The 22,912-nt window shown below is 49.2% G+C and overlaps 1 protein-coding gene across 1 annotated transcript in view; it reads right to left on the bottom strand.

Moving 5' to 3' along the window:
* Positions 1 to 22,912, bottom strand: part of HNRNPLL (heterogeneous nuclear ribonucleoprotein L like) — a 111,763-nt gene that overhangs the window by 64,425 nt on the left and 24,426 nt on the right. The window contains exons 4-6 of the mRNA XM_085612323.1: positions 3,444 to 3,529; positions 1,097 to 1,193; positions 938 to 1,016 (exon numbers count right to left, since the gene is read on the bottom strand). Coding sequence (XP_085468449.1) covers positions 938 to 1,016; positions 1,097 to 1,193; positions 3,444 to 3,529 — 262 coding nt within the window. The remainder of the gene's footprint in view (positions 1 to 937; positions 1,017 to 1,096; positions 1,194 to 3,443; positions 3,530 to 22,912) is intronic.

Genomic DNA, 22,912 nt, shown 5'->3' with positions numbered 1-22,912 from the left:
AAAAACAGGCATTTGAAGAAATCCAACTGCATAAATAAATCATATCATAGAACCGATGCTAGAATAATTTCCAGAGGGGCATGTAAGTGCTCTACCCTGGTCCATATGGGTGAAATTTAAATATATTTGAAAATGTGCTACAATATGAAACTAGCTTGCAGGGAGATATAGGACACATGAATAATTGGAAAATTAGTTATGTACACTAGGCCATGTAAACTGTACACCACATTTTCAACAAACCGCTCTGAAAGTCTAAACAATGTTGTTCTCATATACTAAAACTAATTATCATGCAAGACTGTTGCTAAGTTAAATGTGCAACTAAATATTTACATTGGCTGACTAGCGGAAAAACAAAAATCAAGTCCAATGCTAGATAAAAAATGTTTTAAAAAGAATGCGGATCAATAAGTCAGCAAACATATGTGGACAGTTTATCAGAGCATTCTTCCCATGCAAATCTGTACTTGTGCGTGTCCTCCTTTAAAACTTGTGCTGTTGATGCATGCAGAATGCAGTCAAGGTGAATTGCAAGTCTGAGGTTTTTGCAGAGAGCCTTTTGCTGATGCCGATGTGGTGCATGAGGAAGTGGAGAGTCAGCCTGCTGGAATCCACCTCTAGCCATCTCACTGCCATTTCCAACTGATGTGCAACAAAGTCTTTTCCGATGAGATGCAGTGTGCAAGTCTGAAGTGCTCTGTATCAGATTCCTCTTGTCCAGAGTAAGACTGCTTGGAGAAATGCAAGTCCTTGGAATGCGAACGTGCCTGAATGTCTGGGCTCCATGGTGAACTAAAAAAACTCACTTCACCAGTGTGAGGCACTATGTTCCATTATATTGGTTTCCATGAGGCTAGTATGGTTTAGAATCCCTTTTCCCTAGCCCATGACATCTGCACTCTTGTGAAAACAGCAAAAATACCGAAGTTCTTACCTGGTCCTGGTTGACCCACGAAAGGCTTAGTGTAGTCCCAACTTTCAGAATCATTCTTGATAACATTGAGACGAGTCGGCTGTGGATATTCAAATAAGAAGTTAGTCTGAGAACTGCAAACAAATGACAAAATAAACATAAATAATTTTGACCGCTTACCCTTGCATATTCAATTTTTAGAGTACAGCACCCGGCATATATATCTGCTCCATTCAGAGAGGCTTTGGCCTTTTGGGCTCCAAGAATGTTTTCAAATGTACTTCTTATTAAGGAAAAAAAACTGTCAATATTTAGAAGAAATAAACCATCAAGAATAACCCCCCCCCCCCACAAAAAAAAAGTCTTCCCCCATTTACTCCAAGTGAGGACATTTCAATCAATGCAGTCAGATTGCCACCTAACAAATGCAGTCATTACAGCACTTAAGTTGGTAGCTCTCTAGCACAGATGAGTTTGAGAAACTAGCAAACTTTTACCTTAATTTTAAAATTATCTGTAGCCCAACTCAAAACAACGAACTTAGTATTGAGCTCTAAATCTCTTATGAGAACTCAAAATACGCACAGAAACAATGTTTAAGTATGGTGGTGATTAGTGGACAAGGACAAATAATGGTCTAACAGAGGATAATGTTTAGTAATGGAAATGAAGTTACTTGTAGAGCATCCGTTTGGGTAGACTCCCCTGCACTCATGGTATTCCGCTGTGGGTGGGGCGAGGGCTTTAACTTGTCATGCAAAGTGGTGTAATTGTTATATTTGTGTTTTCTCTGGGAGGATAGATCTTTATCACTTGTGGTGTCACTAAAATAATACTTACTTGCAACATGGCCTGCTGATGGCCGGGGAGTTTTAAGTTGCTACTAGCTGACTACTAGATAGCCATTTTCTACTTGCAGAGTACCAAAGGCAATTGGAACAGTCCTGCTCCAATTTCGGTCACAACCAGCTTGCTCTTTATATACTTTGGTCATGTGCCACTTAGTACTTACTATGATGATGGATTAAACCCAGATCAGTTGACTGGGGGCGAGTGCTTGCAATGTTGAACACTTTCATCATCCCCTTTGGTTCTACTTAGTGGGAACTGAACATTAGGTCTGCAAACAAAATATTACATACTAAAATAGAGAAGGAATTTCACATCAAGGCCAGATTTATTGATCTGAAGCTTGCACAACCTATACAAACATCTAACATACTTTATGCACCCCTTAAGCAGCTTCTGAAAAGTTATTTTTTTAACAGAACAGGGGTTCTGCTGTTACAAAGTACAACAGTGTAGCAAAATGGAAATGAAAAGACATTGCAAAACAAAAAAAAACTGGGATGTGGAATTTCTATAACCCAAAGCCCATGACTTTGTTTGGGCTCAAAAGCAAGTTTTCCTGTTTATTTTGACCACTGGACAAGTAGGCCAAATTCACTGCAGCACAAGCCCTTTGCTTTACATCACCACATTTTGGGTGTGTGTGCGCGCAACTAAGGTACATCTGTATTAATATGTACAAGTTGTTAAACGTGCATATGTAGTTATGTGCACATATTGATCTTTATCTACATACGCACACTCATACGAAAAAGGTCTTAAGTGATTCCAAAATAACTTTCCCTACACCTTTTTCAGACGGTCAGGGAAAAGTTTTATGCCGGAGTACGTTTCCAAACATTTCTAGTGTGGCACGAGACTGGGGCAGAATGTGAATACCCTTAAACTGGATTTGTTTATAGATGTGCAGAGCCGTATGGTATTTAATCCAACCCTTGAACTAGCACTTCCTGCCTGTAGTATTCTCATATTAGCGCATGTTAGAATGTTATGAGTCAGGTGGGGTTCCAGGTTCCTTCATCTTGTCTTTACATCACTGCCTACTTTCTATCTCATGTCAATAGCACTGCAGAAAAGGGGCACATTCGGATTCTTGCTCGAATCCAAACCCTGATGTAATAGGAGTGTTAGCATAATCAGCAAGTCTATTATTAGAGCTCTAATATAACGTGACAACTCACTTAATTTGTGACCTCATTGCATATCCGCAAAAGCTAGGAATATATAACATTTTAATAGGACAAGTAATATTTATTAAGCAGCCTGTCCCATGGGCAACTTGATATTTTATAAAACTCCTCACTGCTGAGAAACGACGAAACCTGTGGTTAGAATCCTAGATGACAAATACATTTTAATTTATGAATATCATTTTGGGGAAAACCTGCCCCAGTAGGCAGCACTTTTTAAACAAACAAAACCTTTCAAGTATGTACAACTGAAACACTATTCCAGGAATGCATCTTCAAAAGCTACAAATAGAGAAGGTAACGTGCTCTTTTAATTTGACAAGTTTGAAATTTGACACTGCTACTTCAGCATTTCAGTAGCTGGGTTGTCCTCGAATGAACAGCGGGTTCAGTGAAGAAACATTTTTTTTTTAATGGGAACGTAAGGAATGCCACAATTGCTTTTCCCTTGGCTAAAAAAAAAGATTCAGAATTCATAAAAAGGATATTCCACCATTGCCTGTATTCCATTTCTCTTGAATGTGACAATGCGCATCACTTTTGCAACAGGATTGCAGACCGTGTATAAAACGTCCTAAAAAGAGAAAGAAAAAAGTTTCAACTTGTGCGCTGTTGCACAAGCATATTCGGAGGTATTTGAACAGTTAGAACAGGACATCTGAAACAACTTAACTGTGAAACATGACCGTATGGCAAACCATTGTGACAAATAATAGGTGATGGAGAAAACAAGTCGGATTATAGGCAATTAGTGACAATTTAAAACTGCTTGTTTTCAGAGGGCTGGACCTGGTTTTATCTTTTCACAACCTCTTACAAGTGATAGTATACGCTCAGCTTTTTAAGGGCCGCTATCAGGCTTGAGTCCAGTTGTGATTAAATCGGATAGTGGAACCTATCTTTCAATTCTGTAATCGGGGGCTTACAGTAATTTTATCCTATTGGTTTTTATATACTATGTTGGAGTTTTTATTGATGTATGCACAACTTATGGTTTCATCTGGAAAAAAACCAAACGAGTAAAGTATGATGAAAAGATGTCAGCACCCTCCTTGACATCGTAAATGAAGTGAAGAGAACCTGCACTAAGTCTAACAGAACTTCGCTGTTAAATTTTCAATGATTAACACCAACAGACATTTCACATATGTTACAGAATCAGACAAGTGTTCAGACAACTACTCCCCTCATAATAAGACTTGCCATCTGACCCAGTGGGTTTTTGCTGCAGCCTCCACCCAGCTTAAAGGCAGAAAATGAAAAATATTAAACGATAATAAAACACTCATTTTATTTCTTATGGCAGTATGCTTAATCTGCTGAGCCTAGGGGGGCAGGCCGGGTCGCAGCATCACCAGCAGGGGGAGGAGCAGTGGGCACTGACTGTGTGCATGGCGGTTTGGCTGGCAATACACAGTCGGCCAAACAGACATTAGCACTTGGATATCTCCAGGCTATTCCATGGGGTTATCTGCAGGGCTCAGGAACACAGGCTCCCAAGTCCCTGCTGGAGTGTGAAAAATGGCCCACTCTGTCAAATCCCATCACGTATCTCATGCTGGGAGTAATACAATGAGAGAAGCGATCGGATTGCGTGGTGAGCTGGGAACCTGTGCTCACAGGAACTGCAATGCCGGGAGCAGAGGAACAGCGAGGTGCGGGAGCAGAAGTGTATATTTATTTATTTTTGCCTGTGCTGCCTCCCCACATAGAATGGGCAGAAGCAGCGACCGAGGCCACTTGCACCCTGCCTTCACTGCAGGACCAGTCAACAACCCCAGCTCCTACGAGTTCAGTCACTAGGGCATGTTACTTGGTTAAGCACCACTTAATACAAGAGAAAATTTAGAAAACACTGCTCTCACCCCAAAAAATAAATTGTGAGGCCTAAAGTTATTGACAATCGATGAAATGTCAGCAAGGTCACATAAGCCCCACCCCGGCGCGCTGACAGTTTTCTTCGGAGCCATCACAAACAAAACTGTGGAGAGTACAGGAACACTGCGAAAAATTAGTGAAACGAAAGGCGAGTAACAGCACCAGTAGGAAAAGTGCCAAGCACGAAGGTACAAACAGCCATAGCAGCGAAAGCCATCGCACCGCTCTGAGGAACACCCTTGCCAGCCAAGGCGCGAGAGAGCGAACAATGCACAAAAGTGAAGGGCAAAAAGCCCGGAACAGCAGAACAACAGCAATCCACCCCTAGATAACACCATCAAGGAGGGCCGTATCCCCTGAAAGGGGCGAAAAGGCTTAGGTTCAGGCAAAACATCTCCCAACGTAGTGGACTGCAAGGGAATCAAACCCTACGCAAGCAAAAGGGAGAAGAGTAAAAGGAGGCCCCGACGCCAGAGAAAAGAGCCAGGGTGATGGGATGCAGACGCACACATGAACCAACCGACTATCAAAGGAAGGGGTGGAACAATCTAGCAGAACAAAGCATCCTACCCAGGAGGAAGCGAGGCGGACACCCACAGAAGACAAGCCAACCGGAGGGAGGAGAGTGCAGAAAACCAACTGAAGGTTCTCGCAGAACGGGGAGGAAGGGCGGGCCGTGAAGGAATCTGCGGCTAGAATAGTCTCTACCAGATACATAGTTACCGAAAGTAAGTAAGGATTAGTTACTTACCTGTAATCCTAGTTCTCATCCAGGGGTATACTCATCAAAGTCATAATCTATGAATAATCCCCGCCCATGTGCGGGATCCCGGAGCATATAGAAAATACATATATATAAATATATATATATATATACATACATATGTGAAAACATATAAATGCAGCCTAATAATGTTCAAAACATGGCAATGCTGTAAATTACATATTTTTGCATAGTAGTGCCCCCGTAACCCGTAAGGAAAAAAGGAAGCATCAGGCAAATTATAACACAGCACTGCTTTATTGCCATAAAGCAACATGTAATTGTAGGCATTCGCCAGTAGGCTGCAGTAGAGTATCAAGAATCCAAGAAAAACTGACACCTTGCCTTTAAGGCATTAGAGTAGGGGGACCGTGCCTTTAAGGCCTGCCCGTGACCCCCTGCTCCCATGATGCACTACAGGTGACAGTTGGGCCAGTTCTTTTTGGCGGTGCCTCCGCACCTGAGTAGATCTGCCTTCCATACATCACTTATTTAAAGAGAAAACATTGCTCGTCCGGGGAGGTGGGTGGGTCGCTTATGACTTTGATGAGTATACCCCTGGATGAGAACTAGGATTACAGGTAAGTAACTAATCCTTCTCATCCAGGGGATACTCATCAATAGTCATAATCTATGAATAGAGTAGCAAGCCCATACCCAAAGTCTCGCGGACGAGCAACAAAGCAGTTAAAACATACATTAAAAGACACTTCTTGTATTACAGTTATGCAAATAGGTTCCTCAAAGAGGCCTGCCCCACCTGGGCGTCGGCCTGTGCGTCTGAATCTAGGCAATAATGGCGCGTGAAAGTATGGACTGAGCGCCATGTAGCCGCTTTACAGATCTCAGACATGGGAACGTTGCGAAGGAGTGCTACCGTAGAAGCCTTCCCCCGAGTAGAGTGTGCTCTAGGTTTACCCTGCAGAACTTTGTGGGACAGTTGGTAAGCCAAAGCTATACAAGAGACAATCCATCTAGAGATAGATCTCTTGGCCGCAGCCAGCCCGGTATTAGTGGGTCCATAGTTAACAAAGAGCCTGTCTGACTTTCTAAGAGTAAGGGTCTTAGCTAGATAGAATTTCAAAACCCTCCGGAGGTCAAGAGAGTGTAGAGCTCTCTCCGGGGGTGTGGTCGGCTGAGGAAAGAAGGTGGGCAACGTGATCACCTGATTAATATGGAAGTCCGAAACCACCTTGGGCAGGAAGCTCGGATGAGTACGGAGCACCACCCTATTAGCATGAAACACCGTGTAAGGTTCCTTGCAGCAGAGGGCCTGAATTTCACTAACCCTACGGGCCGAAGTGATGGCTACTAAGAAGGCAGCCTTCCAGGTCAGATGTTGCAAGGAGGCCTTATGAATCGGCTCAAAAGGACCTCCCATCAGTTTAGAGAGAACGATGTTCAGTTCCCAGGAAGGGGAAGGAGACCTCACAGGTGGGTAAACTTTCTTAAGCCCTTCTAAGAAATCCTTTACCACTGGCATCTGAAAGAATGAGGCCTGGGTAGGAGACTTCCTATAGGCTGTAATAGCAGCTAAGTGTACTCTGATGGAAGAGTACTTTAACCCAGACTTCGCCAAGTACAGTAAGTAGGGGAGAATAACCTGTTCTTGACCCCGGATCGGATCAAGGGTGTTATCTCTACACCAGAAGCAGAATCTTTTCCATTTAAAGCCATACGACTTCCTCGTGGAGGGCCTCTTTGCCTCCCGAAGAATGCTCATACAGTCCGGTGGAAGATCTAGATGTCCGTACTGGATGAATTCAGGAGCCATGCCGTCAAGCGGAGGGAGGGGAGATTGGGGTGGAACACTCTCCCCTTGTCCTTGGTCAGCAAGTTCGGCAGGCATGGCAACCTCCTCTGTGGTACCTCCGACAGCTGGAGTAGATCCGGGTACCACCACTGCCGGGGCCACTCCGGTGCTATTAGGATCATCCGAGTTCTGGCCCTGTAGAACTTCTGAATCACAGCCGGGATGAGAGGGAGAGGAGGAAAAGCGTAAAGCAATGTCCTCGACCAGCTGATCAAAAGCGCGTTCCCCTGCGACCCCCGTTGAGGGAACCTGGAGGCGAAGACGGGGCATTTTTTGTTGTCCGCGTCTGCGAACAGATCGATGTCTGGTATGCCCCACAAGCGGAAGATGTCTTGAGCGACGCCTTCGTTGAGCACCCAGTCGTGCGCTTCGACGAAGTCTCTGCTGAGGCCGTCCGCCTGCACGTTCAGGGTCCCTGGCAGGTGAACAGCGACGATCGTCAGGTTTCTCGCCAGAAGCCATTTCCAGATTGACTGGGCCTCCAGAGACAGGACCCGTGATCTGGTCCCTCCTTGCTTGTTCAGATAGAACATAGTTGTGGTGTTGTCCGTCTGAACCTGAACATAGTCGGTCTGCAGGGATGGGTACAGGGACTTGAGAGCGAGATGGACTGCTCGTAGCTCCAAGAAGTTGATGTGATAGCTCTGCTCGGTAGCGGACCAGAGACCTTGTACTTGAAGCCGGCCCATATGAGCCCCCCAGCCCTGCATGGAGGCGTCTGTGACCACCGTCTGTGTCGGAGGCGCCTGATGGAATGGGACGCCGTGAAGCAGATGGGAGCGCTTCATCCACCACCGGATGGAATCTTTGGCGGCTTGATGAAGGGTAATGTGATCTTCCCAGCGGCCGGTCCTCTGCGACCACTGATCCTCTAGGTCTTGTTGCAGAGGACGCATGTGCAGACGTGCGTTGGGCACGATGTAGATGCACGAGGCCATGGATCCCAGGAGAGATGACACTTGTCTGGCTGTGGGATATTCCGTGCTGAGAAGCGTGCAGCTTTTTTGCAGCATGGAGGATAACCTCTCCTCCGAAGGACACACGCTTGCGCTTGAGGAGTCTAGAGAGGCGCCCAGGTAGTGGATCCGTTGAGTTGGATTGAGGATCGACTTCCGGTAGTTGACCTGAAGGCCCAACGAGTGTAGAAGGTTTAGGCAGAACGAGAGATGACTCTGGAGTTGAACCGGGGTGGAACTTTTTAAGAGCCAGTCGTCTAGATATGGGTAGACGAATATCTTCCGTTTGCGGAGAAATGCAGCCACCACCGCCATGCACTTTGAGAACGTTCGTGGCGCGGACTTGAGGCCGAATGGCAGGACCTTGTATTGATAATGTTGGTGAAAGATGCGAAATCTGAGAAACTTCCGATGTTTCGCTGAGACAGGAATGTGGAAGTATGCATCCTGTAAATCGATGGCACACATCCAGTCCCCTTGGTGTAGATGTGGGAAGATCTGGTGCAGTGCTAGCATCCTGAATTTTTCCCTTCTGAGAAATCTGTTGAGTAGGCGGAGATCGAGGATGGGTCTGTAGTCTCCGATCGCTCCTCTTTTCTGAACAAGAAAATACCGGGAGTACACTCCCCGATTTCTCTGCCTGTTTGGAACTTCCTCTATGGCGTTTTTGGAGAGGAGAGTGGCAACTTCGTCCTTTAAAAGCTTGTTTTGGCTGAGAGGGAGTGGCTGTTTCCGTGGGGGTACCTGCGGAGGGGGAGATTTGAACCTCAGCAAGTAGCCACGCTCTACAATACTCAGCACCCATTTGTCGTTTGTAATTGTATTCCACTCTGCCAGGTGAGCGGTGACACTTCCTCCCACCGGAGTGGCGAACGAGTGCGGAGGAAGTAAGTTTTCACTGCTTGGGAGGTTGCTTGTTAGAGGACTGCTGCTGTTTAGCATTTCCTCTTCCTCTGCCCCGGCCCCTTTGCTGAAACTGGGACCTCTGTTGGTTTTGAGAGGACCATTGGGGCGTTTGAACGCGCTGGTGAAAGGCACGTTTATCGCCCTGGCGAAAGCGCTTGCGGAACTCTTTGCGTTTTTCCAGTCCCACAGCCTTTACAGTGTCCAATTCCGTTTTCATCTTGCTCATTTGGTCGTCCGCATGAGCTCCAAATAGCGATGATCCATTAAACGGCAGGTTAAGAATCCTTTTCTGCGCATCTGGTTTGAGGGCTGTTAATCTGAGCCAGGCCGAACGGCGGGAGCAGATGCCATGGGAGTAGCCATGCGCGGCTAGGTCTGATGCATCCGCCGCTGCGCTTATTACTTGGTTGGCCACCAGTCCGCCTTCATGTAGGATCTCCGTGAAATCCTGCCTGTCCTCCCTAGGCAATTTCTCCACGAATCTGGCCAGGGAATCCCATAGGGAACGATCATACCTCCCTAGCAGGGCTGAAGCGCTAGCGACCTTCATGTGCGCGGCAGATGTGTTGCACATTCTCCTGCCGTAGGAGTCCATCAGCTTGCTGTCCTTCTCAGGGGGGACAGAAGCAGATATTGAGGCTGAGTGAGACTTCATGGCCGCCGCCACTATCACCGAATCCGCTGGCGGGTCCGCCCTCAAGAATAAAGGGTCCTCGGCCGGAGCCTTGTACTTCTTTGCTATTCTCGAGGGGACCGAGCCCGCTGTAGCCGGTGTAAGGAACGTGGCCATCGCTGGTTCTAACAATCCTGGCACCAACGGGAGCAGAGGTCTGGGAGCTGACCGATGGTGTAAAGTGTCAAAGATCACAGAAGTGGGTGCCTGAGGGGCGTGCAGTGCGATGTTCAACTTTTGCGCCCCTCTACCCAGGACGTCCGAGAAAGTTATAATGTCATCCACCGGGGACACTCGCGATGGAGGCGTGGATGAAAAAGTAGGTGAGTAGTCCCGGACTGAGGATCTTGTGGATGCAGTCCCAGTGGACGACCCGGTGCGTCGCCTCTTGTGGGAGCGTTCGCTTTGGTAAGCCCTTGATCCTGATCTGCGCTTGGACGGAGATCTTGGACGTTTTGGCGCGGTGCGACGGTCCCTGGAACGAGACCGGCGTGGTGAAATTGGCCGTGGATCCCTCGGAGGCGATTTACTCCTGCGCGGTGGGGAATACATGCGGGAGTAGTCCGATCCCGGACTCCGACATGCGGCAGCGCCCACATCTCGTAACCAGCGCGGTGACAGTCCAAACCGCTCTGGAGCCTCGGGTGATCTTTCTGGAGATATTTGCACGATGTGCAGTCCCGGAGATGATGACTGTTCTCCTGGGGACCTCTCCGCGGGCGGTCCAGTCTTCGCCCTCGACGTCGAATCCCTTGACGTCGACGACGTCTGCGTCACCATCGGCAAGTGTGAGGTATGCCGTTCTGGTCTCGACGCCGGTCGTGGAGACCTCGATGTCGATCTCCTCTTCTCTGACACCTGACGTCGGCTAGATGACCTCGACGTCGGCCGTGTCTTCGACGTCGACCTCTCTCGCCGTCGACTGGGCGGCTTCGACGTCGACCTCTCTCGACGTCGACTGGGCGACTTCGACGTCGACCTCTCTCGACGTCGACTGGGCGACTTCGACGTCGACCTCTCTCGACGTCGACTGGGCGACTTCGACGTCGACCTCTCTCGACGTCGACGTGGTGATCTTGACGGCGACCTCTCTCGACGTCGACTTCTTGACGTCGATCTTCCTCTCGACGTCGACCTTCTATGTCGCCGAGTGGGGGTAACCATCGACGGCGACCGGCCCACTCGCGGCGGAATGTACGTCGCCGCATCTCTCGACGTCGACCCCCTCGAGGGTGGCGGAGAGTGTCTCGACGTCGACGGAAGCCTCGACGTCGACGGAGACAGATCAGATGTCACCAGACTAGCAGCCTTCGAGCCCGAAGGGCCGCCTCTCGACGCCGACTTACTTTTGCGCGGCGGAGACTCTTGATGGTGGGATGAATCCCTTGACGCCGAAGTTCTCTGCCTCTTCGCCGGCATCCTCGACGTCGACGGCGAACCTCTTGGACTCCTGGTCTTCTTGGAGCCCGGGGAGCTGGTATGTCGCCGTTTCTGTACTTGCGTAGCTGAAGAAGGTGGTCTTGATGAGGAATGCTCGCCTTCACGACGGCTTCGTTCCTTCTCCAGTCTTGCATGCAGTTTAATGCGCTCTCTGTCCCTCAGAGTGCGCTTTGAGAACTTCTGGCAGTGGGGACACTGGTCAGGATCGTGTTTTGATGGTAAACACACAATACACACCGAGTGTGGATCCACCAGTGCCATTTTATTACCACAAGAAGGGCATTTCCTAAATAAAGGAGACATTCTGACTGGAAAAAAATTGGAAAATTCACTGGAACCAGCAGAATTAGCCCTTATAAGCCAGAAAACGTCGAAAAAAGCTAGAAAAAGCTGTAATTCAAAATTTCAGTCAAAAAACTGAAGAGCTCAAGCTCCAGGATCCTCACAGAAGGAGCCGGAAAAAAGAACTGGCCCAACTGTCACCTGTAGTGCATCATGGGAGCAGGGGGTCACGGGCAGGCCTTAAAGGCACGGTCCCCCTACTCTAATGCCTTAAAGGCAAGGTGTCAGTTTTTCTTGGATTCTTGATACTCTACTGCAGCCTACTGGCGAATGCCTACAATTACATGTTGCTTTATGGCAATAAAGCAGTGCTGTGTTATAATTTGCCTGATGCTTCCTTTTTTCCTTACGGGTTACGGGGGCACTACTATGCAAAAATATGTAATTTACAGCATTGCCATGTTTTGAACATTATTAGGCTACATTTATATGTTTTCACATATGTATATATATATATATTTATATATATGTATTTTCTATATGCTCCGGGATCCCGCACATGGGCGGGGATTATTCATAGATTATGACTATTGATGAGTATCCCCTGGATGAGAACTTGTACGTCTGATAGAGACTACTAGCCGCAGATTCCTTAACGTAGAATAGATACCCTAGCCATACCCAGTGGGGATGAGGGCCTGTGAGAGAACCTCCCCAGTAGGATGGAACACAGGGTCCCAGCAGGGGACGTGCATGGGGACAAGGGCGGCCTAGCCCCCACCAAGCAGACGCAAGCAAGAACAAGGCCAAGCCCATTCAAGGTACAACAGCCACAGACCCTCGTAGGGACAGACCGCCGCATAACAGCACCCAGGAGGAAAGAACGACCCCAACTCCAGGTGAGAAGAGGCAGGACCGGAGGCAGGGCCTGCTTTAGGGAAACACACAGTGACACGTAACAGCGGAACAGGCATCAGCCGCAAGGAAGCAGGCAAGGCAGGAACGGCTCCGCAAGAAAGGAACGCAGGCCTAGGAAGAAAGGCGCAGGTGCGTAAAGACCCAGCAGAACAAGAGGCAGGGGCACAAGTTAGCACAACAAGGGCCACGGTAGTGGGCCAGCACAAGCAGGCGTGCACAGCCGGCAGCGGACAGCACCATGGAGCAGCGCACCCAGAACAAACCAGGCGCAGGCCGAGGCCAGGAAAATGCAGAACAAGCCCCAAGGGAGGATCGTGCAATAGAGACACCGACCCACGAAGAGTAATGGAACCAGCCATAAGAGAAAAAAAGGGGAAGACACGGAAGCCGGACCAAGGCGCCAACCAGAAAACAGGAAAGCCAGGAGAAACCCAGCCCCCTGGAACACCAGACAGAGGACTAGGCCAGAACGCCAGACAGGAAGTAGAGAACGGCACAACACAACATCATAGAGACAGCATGGCAAACTGGCAAGCGATGTAACTAACACCGAGACCGACGGAACCCGGAGCAGCACAAGCTGCGCCCGGACAAGACACAAGAAACTGCACCAGAGGAATACAGTGAAGCCAAGAAAGGTAGGGATCCCGAAAAAGGGATACTGATGGGTGGACCACAACCAAAAAGCAAAAAAAAAAAAAAAAACCCACAAAATCAGAAGGGGCTGTACCACCAGCCGATAGCACAAAAGGGGTCAACCTACGGACCCGAAGGCACGCCAACCCACCAGAACATATAGATGGTCCAACCAAACAACGCCGCCCATAAAGCAGCAGAGGACTGACAAGCCAAGTGTACGGAGGAGGAGGAGGACGGAGCCCCGCAAGGAGCCGCTGAATGGCAGCATCCGCATGGGTGTTAAACAAGATCACCCCATCAAATGGCAGGTCGAGACGCTCCCCCTCATTCTCAGGAAAAACGCTATCCCTCAGCCAAGCATGGCGACAGGAGCCACTGAACTGGCCATTGTGCGGCCAAGAGCATCAGAAACATCCAGGGCCGAACGAAGAATGAACGCGGCCAGCTCCCAGCCATCTAGCACATGGCGTCGTAGGTCGGCGGAGACATCGTCCGGAGACGCAGAAGGGACTCCATGGAATCCCACAAGCTGGAAGTAGCCCTGGCCAACACACAAAGCGTGTGGAGCACACACAAATCAGCACTAGAGGAAGCAAAGAGATTCCACCCCCATGAAACTAACCACCGGGGCTCCCGTGACGGAGGAAACACCACCAAAGGCAGGGAAGGAAAAGCAGAAGAGGGCCCTGGGTAGAATGGTGAAAAGAAAGACAGACTGGGTTGTGTTGAGCAGGACGGTGGAGGAGCGACTGGGGAACCAGATCTCCTGTGGCAGGACGCCCCCAGAAGAGAATTATGGAACGAAGCTTCGAAGGGAAGAAGCATCTCCGGTCCACCAGAGCCCTGATGGAGAACCTCCAGCAAATGGTCCGTAGGGAACGGAAGGGTAGGGTCGCCCATGTGCAAAATGCCAACAGCTGTGGAAATGGCCCGGGCAAAGGCTGCACACGCCTCCGTAGGGCGTCGAGGCGGGGGGGGGGTTTGAAGCAATTCCTCCGTGGGAGACTGCTGTAAACTAAGCCTGCCATCCCCAATTCCAGCTAGAGAAAGAAATGGCCAGACCCGGAATAGTGGAAAATTGACAGACGAGTGGGATACTTGAGGTGCCTCTGGTGAAGGCTGAGGCCGCGGGGACAGCAATGAGCCCACCCTGGAAGACGCCGGGGAAAAAGCCACGACACGACGTCCCGTCTCCGGGGAAGAAGAAACAAAAAGCTGACGGAGACGAGTTAATGACCAGACGCCATGGAGTCCGCCACAGGCGTCGGCGTGATGTCGAGCAGCACCGGAAGGGGACGCAGAGACGACCACCCCCACCACTTGCGCCCCAGGAGTATGGGGCGGGTCGGCTCCGGTGCGGCAAAAAAACGGCGTCGACTCTACATCCGACGAAGCAGCCGCCTGCGTGGAGAAACGAGAAGGACCCGGGCGGCGTCAGCTCAGCTTCAGGCAAGGCCGCCGCCTGTCCAGAAGACAGAGGGGAACCCAGAGACAGGTCCAGAGTCCCGGCGGCCCGCTGCGACACCACAGGGACCCCCTCTGGGGTTTGCGGCAAGGCAGAGGCGCCGTGGGCCGAAGAGGGGAACCCCGAAAGGCCACAACCCGACGACACCACACCTCCAACACTTGAAGCTGAACCAGTCGGCTCTGGGGCAGGAGCCGCCGGTGACACCGCGGAAGGCCCCGCAAGTGGCAAGGGATCCGCGGGCGTCCCATGAGTAGGGGCCAAGGAAGCCTGCAGAGCCGCAGCATAGGCCTCCATTTGGGCCCTAGTCGCCCCGGTGCCGAGAAACGGCAGGTAGGGTGGCAACGAACGAGGCTGCATGTCCCGTGGAGAACCCGCGCCCTCTGCAGAGCGGGGACCAGGCCTCAGGGACAAGCTGTATGACTTACCGACGGGCGAGCAACGCCCTAGGGGCCTCGGCGACGGGCGATGTCGGAAATGAAAATGGCGATTCGTGGACCCTTCCACGGGGGACGGACGTGGACAGGATGCCGACCTGGACAACCGGGCCGAAAGGAGCTTCATCCGAAGCTCCCGCCAGGACTTAGTCTTCAGATGCTGGCAAGCGTCACAGTCCGTGGAATCATGGTGCTCGCCCAAACACCATATGCAAAATCGGATGAGGGTCCATCACTGACATCTGATGCGCGCAAGACGCGTTAAAGCCCGAAGGCTTTCGTACACTGTCCCACCATGCGAAGTGTAAAAAGAGAAGGCCTGAAAACAGGCAGGGACACGATCCGGATCCGTGTTGCACACGGGAAAGAAGGAAACTGATGTCAGCGCACCGGGGTGCGGCTTATGTGACCTCGCTGACGTCACGCCCACAGATGACGTACGGGCGGGGTCGCGTGGTACCGGGAAGCGCTCACCTGTTCTGTGGCCATGGGGAGGAGACAGGTAGCGCGTAAAGCATTACCCGCACTCTCGCAGCGCGGGTAGCACACGGACCGGGACAAGGGCAGCCAGTCCTGCACTTGGAGGAGGCTGAGCCCATCCTCCGACATCAAGACTTTGGGGCAAGAGTACAGACTAACTGTTCTGAGCGGGTACTATCGCCCCGGTTGACCTAGAGTGGCTAAATATTGCTCTCTCGGTTGCCTCACAGTGGTTTCTTCGCAGATTCTTGCCTTTTGTACCCCAGGGTTTCTGTACCACCAAATTCACAATGGGTAAACGTAAAGCCTCAGGAGGTCCGGCCAGAGTGCAACCCACCTTCCCCCCCACCCACGATTATAGATACAATTTTGCAAACGGTGGTGGGAGTATCAGAAATTAACGGAGAGGAGACTGTCTCTGGGAACCCCCCCAGATTCTCGCACGGAGAGTTCGTCACCACACAATCCAATTAGCTATAGAGTAGACAATGCAGTGGATCATCTGGGGTTAGGTAATTATTAAGGTAATGCAGAGGAAGCAATCCTGGGCCCCAATCCAACATCCAAAAGCTACCTCTCGACAATTACACACTGCTAAACACCCCAGGCAACACAACCCCTCCTCCCCCAAGTCCCTGCTAGCCCACGTGTAGAACAAATTGTTTTTCCCCTATAACGAATGGCAACGGGTTCCTGCATGCACCTCACTGGGCTGTGTAACTCATGGAATCTCTTTGGAAGAATCAAATACCATTTGAATCAATAACTTTCCACTATTAGTGCAGATGGAGTACATCGAAAAGGGCCTCGACAGATTTCATCATGGTCAAAACAAGCTGCAAGTTCCACTGCAGTAGCTAAGATGGTGCTCAGGTTATGAACCCGAAGCGTCAATGCAAACTGGCCAAGTGTTACCCAGCAGCAGATTGCATCTGCAAATGTAGCTAGAGCTGCGGTCAATAGCCTGGGAGTGGGACAGAGATTATGGATGAGATTGCTCTGCATACTGCAAAAGCAGCAGGAGTGAGTGGGGCTTAATTGCCCACTAACACCGCAACTACTTCTGTTCCTACCAAGTCAGCCGGTGATTGACTGCCCCTCATGTCAGCAGATCTATCTAGACCATGCGGTTGGAGGATAGCATGGGCTTCCCCGCTCCCCAGGTGCAGTCTATTCCCCTGGTAGGTAATGGTGATCACTTGGGCCTGAATAACCCTGAAGAATCTGGGACAAAACCCTCACCTATAGTAGCAAACATTTTGTCCTGGAATATAGCAGGATTAGCCTCTAAGCCCGGAGTGGGCCGAATATATAGATTTTAAATGTAGAGTGGTTTGGGTAAGGCGATGGAGGGATAGGATTTGTACAATCCATAATTATTTGTCTGTTAAGCTCAAAGGCAACCCTTTCTGTTGCATCTAAAAAGTCCCATGGGACGTAGCCGCCTGTCTTGGTATAATGGAGGGTGGAAGAAATCTAGTTCTGATTTATCTGCAATTCAGAAACAAGACATGGTGGAAATCAAAGCCCAACGGTCACTGTATAAGCAAGCTATCAAAGTAGCTAAAAGAGAATGAGAACAGCAGCAGTAGGAGGATATGCCGGCCGCCACCAGGGAAAGGGGCCACCCCACCTTGTGGAATTTGAAGTGGTGTATGCCCAGGGATGCCTAATGTGCAAGAGGCAGACTGGATCACACATTTTTTCTCCCTCCACTCTCTGAACGTAGATGTAAATATTTTCCACCAAAGGTTGTTGGGCATCCAACCTATGGAGAGTGAAGGGGAGATTCATACATAGAATGGAATCTAACCCAATATCCCTAGAGGACGTAAGAGTGGCAATTCCAAGGATCGCACCGAATAAAGCCCAATGTTTAGATAAAATTCCAGGAGCGAATCAGATGTTTGGGGCTCGAAATACCTCCTACATGGGGGAGGGGCTGAAATTATCCCCATCCATAAAAAGGGATCTCCAGCTGATCCCCCACAATTACAGGCACTTCAGTCCAATTGACTGTTCCCAAAGTTTTTTTAGTAATATATTCCTTGATCGGTTGCAACTATGGATGGAAGGAAAAGAAATAGTCACCTTTCCAGGAAGATTTTCAGGGAGGGTATCAGTACAGCAGACCAGGTCTTCTGGTCCCAATAAATTGTTGATTTTATTACTCCGATTATAAAGCAATCATTATGCACAAACCCGCTGTGGAACTTCAGGCGAATTGACAGACCCTTTGATGTGGGTCATGTAGGGTTGTATCCTTGCCCCATCCTCCTTTCCCACTTATGCAAACAATTTGATCTCCTTCTGGAATAATTGCGATGGTAATGTGCCATGGTTAAAAACGCCTGTAGTTTTCAGAGAATCTGCACTGCCCGGGGTTTGGGGGGGGGGGGGCGGCATGTACGGTTTTGCCTTTTTCGGTTGTCTTAGTGACCAGGGACTGCATTACACGTGACATCTGTTTTCCAGTGCCACTACCGACTGCAGTATCAGGACACTTGTGCAATGGACATTATTTCCCATGAGAAAAAGGTGATCACTGAAGTGCTTGCTTCTGCTGCCCCACTAGTGCAAAGAGCGCTTATAAATTAGCGTTTTTCAACTGCCCTCTTCTTATTAAATGCATTTATCCATTTATTCTTTATCTCTTGCAGATGTTCAATATGGTTTGTTCTCTAGCCTCAAGCAGTCATTGTGATGACACTGAGGACTTTTACTCGGGGAAAGACACCTTGCACTTCACGCTTTTGAATAAACTCTTTCAACTACTGAGATCACAAGCCTATGCATAAGCTGTGTACTCTTGCTTTCATATCGGACACCCAAAGGCTGTTCAGAAACCTCTCCGGCATGCAAGTCAGCGTTCTAGTTGTCTTCAGCTGACTGATTATCTGCTGCTGTTTGGAAGTCCTGAGAATCTTCAAGCTCGGATATATCCAAAACTGCAGTTGCGTTGCATACAAGTCAAAAGGTATTAAAAAGTTTTGCTATTATATTTCAGAATGTCCCAAGCAAGCAGCGAAGAGGGAAATCATAATTTCTTTAAAAAGTGGATCACTCTTCCTAACGGCATTTTGATGCGGTTACGATGTGCCTCTTTCTCGCTTCTGAAATATAGAGACTTATGGCTTTACTAGAACCACACATATTATCATAGTAACTGACTGAAGTGCAGAGACGTGTACAGCACATTTCATTGGTTTTTTTTTGTAGTTGAACCTGTGTTTATTTTATTTTTTCAAACGATGTGCATACATGTCTGTTTACCAAGCCCACCTAGTGCTGTTGCTTCTGTGGGCATTAGTTAAACCAACTCCTACTTGTTACTTTTTGCCCATTCTAGACTGCTGCTTTTCGGAAGTTCATGGAAATCTGTGAACTCTATCCTTAAGTGCCGATCATGTGGCACATGGCAAAAGCAAATTGGGGCTCCGTTTGAAAAATTGGGGCTCCGTTTGAAAAATTGGTTTGTGCTGCTGCTGGGAGTGCCTGGTTTTCTACCTCTGCCCTTGGAACTTCTGCAGCGCCTCGCGGCCCCCGCTGCGCGGGAGCCGCTCGAGGGACTGGGCGTCTGTCATCTACTGCCTGGGATACTGCTGGCGCCTTGACTCCACGCTGTTGGCCTCGCTGCGCTGTGACTAACTTTGGTGAGGGGACGCTGCTGGACGCTCGTTTTGCGGTGAGCGACCGGCATACTCGGGACTGCGAGGACCAGGGTGCTGTGCGTGAAGCTGAACATCCGCACCTGGTCCTCTTCCCGACTCCTCCCCCAACACCGTTTCCTTCCCCTTCATAAACAGTATCTAGCCTTCACGCGCTAGCGGGACGCGCGTGGGTCGTAGCCCGGGGCGAAGACCGGGCAAAGAGCGGGCCGTTTGAGGCCGTACGAGCCTGGACTGGCCACCCCCCTTGGCAAGTGTGTTCTGCGAAAGGCACTAAGCTATGGCTACTGGTCTGTTGAGGCTGGCTCCTAAGGGTGGGAGTGTCATGGGGACCCTTGATAACTTTATAACACGGGCTAGCAATGTCCTTGCCTACGAGATCGCCGCTACTGAACGCAGACTATCCCTAGATCCATCGTTAGGGAAGCGATCATCCCTGGGTGCCATCACAACTATTCCTTCCCCTAATAACCTTGCACACCCCCTACTAGATGGTTCCCCAGTTGAGGCTCTGTTAGACGACCCCCCCTCCCTAATTGCTTCCACTCAATCTAATCCAACTGCCCCTGGCCAAAATCAGGCTGAACACTTCCTTCCAGCCCCTGTTTTCACGTGTGCCATGACAAGATCGATGGCGGATAGGTCCGCCAGAGGCAAATGTCCCGAGGCGAATCCTCCAGCCACAAAAGGGAAAAAACGTGCTGGGGGTCCTGTGAGTTGTCCCACTAAAAATAAACAAAAAAAATTGCCCGCTCCTAACCAAGATAATATTATTCCTTTAGAAGTAAACGACCAAGCTAATTCCCCGACCCAACACTCAGCCGTATCACCCACAACCACCGCTCTTAGTCTGGATATTCAGGAGGGACTGAGTTCTAGTGCCTTTTGGAATAGAATGGCTGCACTAATTGATGGGAGGTTGTCCCCCCTAATCGAACGTCTCGTGGCCTTGGAAGGGAAATTAGCATCACTATCCAACTTGACACAGCCCAACATAGTGGCATCCGTGCTCCCAGCTCGGAATTTGCCATGCCAACAATCGACCAACTTAACGCCCATCCTGCCCATTGAACAGGCGACTGGCTACTCCTCTGCTCCCAATGTAGCCCAATCAGATGGGGAACCAACTAATACTAAAGTACCTAGGCAAGTTCGAACTGCCACAACGCGACAGAAAGTCATATCGTGTGAACCAGGAAGTTTAGTGGGTCCCCAACCCCAATGTTCCTTCCCTTCCTCGACCATTATTGGAACTAATCCCCCCCCCTTCTTCTAATAATCTCCCAAGACTAGACCTACCTCCAGAATGTAGCCCCTATGTCGTGGTCTTAACAGGTGTTCCTGAACTACCACAAGGCAGAGTTGAACCCTATCAGTCGTTGAATAACAAGACAGTTCATTGGCTGAATGTAAAAAGACCTCTGCCTCCAAATTTGAATGGGGAAATTCTGATGGTCCGAAGAGTATCTTGGGTAGGCCGGGGTGTGAAGAATATCAGGGGGGACTGCATAATTGTGAACTTTAAAGATCCTAGGGTGGTAAAGTATGTGGGCGAATATGTGGGGGAGGGTGGTTGGAATATTATGACTGATGGAATTCATTCCCCCCTACTCTCATATTTCTATCCGTTGGGAGCATTAAACCACAAGAGGAATATTTCTAATGTACAACTGGCTGCAGAGAGACTATGCATAGGCCAAAATGGAAATCAAGAGTCTGTTTTACAACCTGACCACCTCAACATTCCATGTCACAATAGGTTCAGTGCCTTGGATTGTGTCGACTGACTGAAGTTGGTTGCCAATTCCACGAACTCTGCCCCAATCCAGTCAGAGCCTATCGAGAGCCTGGCTGTACTCACACAGCCCCAGGCTACAATGGGTTCAGATACCTTGAATTACCTCGTCGTTGCCTACGACCATGGGCCACGGGGAGATTCTTCAAATTGCCCTGTAGCTTCTCTTGAACGTCCAGAAATCGTAGAAGTCAGGAATCCTTTATCCTTAGGCACTGATCAGGGCATCCCACCCGTTCTGAGCTCGACTACGCTCCTAGGTGGATCCCCCAACCCAAGGCTGCTGCGCCAAATTGAATTGACGACACCACCCCCTGAGCCAATAGTGTCCTGTTCTGACACCACCCTTGTCAACACTTTATCCACTGATCCCTATACGGAGCTAGGCCCAACTCCTACCATTGTAAATGGCAACCCCAGAATTCCCCCGCTCATAACACCTATATCACCAAGGTCTCACCTTGCCCATTCCCCTTCACACAAGACTAAGGGGCTGAAAATTTTGTCCTGGAATGTGGCAGGTCTGTCACGGCTGTTGGAACTCCCCGACTGGGGGGATTTTATTGACGGTCATGATATCTGCCTCTTCCAGGAGACATGGGCATTGAAGCCCTATCACCGTGCAGGGTTTGCTACATTCTGGGAATCTGCAGTAAGGCCAAATGGGGGAAGGCCCTCTGGAGGGCTGTCCATTTGGGTACGGACTCATTTGGATTGCGTATTTAAGAGAATTAATACTGACTCGCCGGATATTATGTGTGTAGTTATGTCCAAGAGGGGAAACCGGGTATTGTCCATCATAAATATATACTCTCGCCCTGTGAGGTACGGCCAGGAGTCCCCTACTCTGAGTAGCTTAGATGCTCTTTTGAGCTCTATTATTAATATCGATACTCTGGTAATTGGTGGCGACTTTAATTGTCACTACGAACCCTTAAATGGGTTGATTACCTCAGTATCCCAGGATGAGGATCAAGAGTGGGCCATACCACCCTCCAACTCTTATCCCACGATGGCTTGGACGCCACTGATACTCCAAGTTACCCAACTAACACTTACTTACTCACTAAGGGCATGTAATGGCAGGTTCCCTGCAGACAACCCAGGCAATCCTACATTTAAAAGAAACGACCAAGCGTCCATCATTGATTACATTATGCTTAGCATGGGACTATGGTCAAGCATTCTGGACTTTCGAGTTCACAAACGTAGCGAAAGTGATCATAACCCCATTATTGTCACCTTAGAGGGTTTCACAAACAATCACTCTACATCTATAGTCCCATTTAGCGCTGTTCCCTTGATCACATCTGATGGCTCCCGAAGAGTTAGGTGGGAGAAGTTTGCTCTATCTGATAGAAATCTCGGCGTAATGTAATCTGAGATTTATCCTCTTTTGGAAAAACTAATGGGAGCCCCAATTTTACCAGAGGGCTTCTCAGATTTCGAGCTGATAGGAGCAACACATATAGAACTATGTGCTAGGCTTGAGACCCACTCCAGTCGGGCAATTAAGAGAAATTTACCACCCACAAGGGAGATCCCTACTTGGTTTAACAAAACGTGTAGGGAAGCAAAGCTCTCGCTTCTGCTAACGCTCAAAAGTGGAAACAAGCTAAAAATAAAGGAATCCAGGGCCCACTTTAAGGAAATTATTCACGAAGCCAAAAAAGAGTGGGAAATTAGCAGATGGGAGGAAATTTCCCATGCATTAAAAAACAGGGACCAAAGATCATTCTGGAATTTAATCAAAACTGGAATGTCACGTCCAACACAGGCGCTTCAACCCAATCTTGGCCAAGAAATTTGGCGTACTTACTTTAAAGAATTATACGCAACTCAGC

This window comes from Triturus cristatus, chromosome 6 (assembly GCF_964204655.1).
Source record: "Triturus cristatus chromosome 6, aTriCri1.1, whole genome shotgun sequence".
NCBI lineage: Eukaryota > Metazoa > Chordata > Amphibia > Caudata > Salamandridae > Triturus > Triturus cristatus.
The sequence above is the reverse complement of the archived record's forward strand: the minus strand, read 5'-3'. Positions and strand labels throughout refer to the sequence as shown.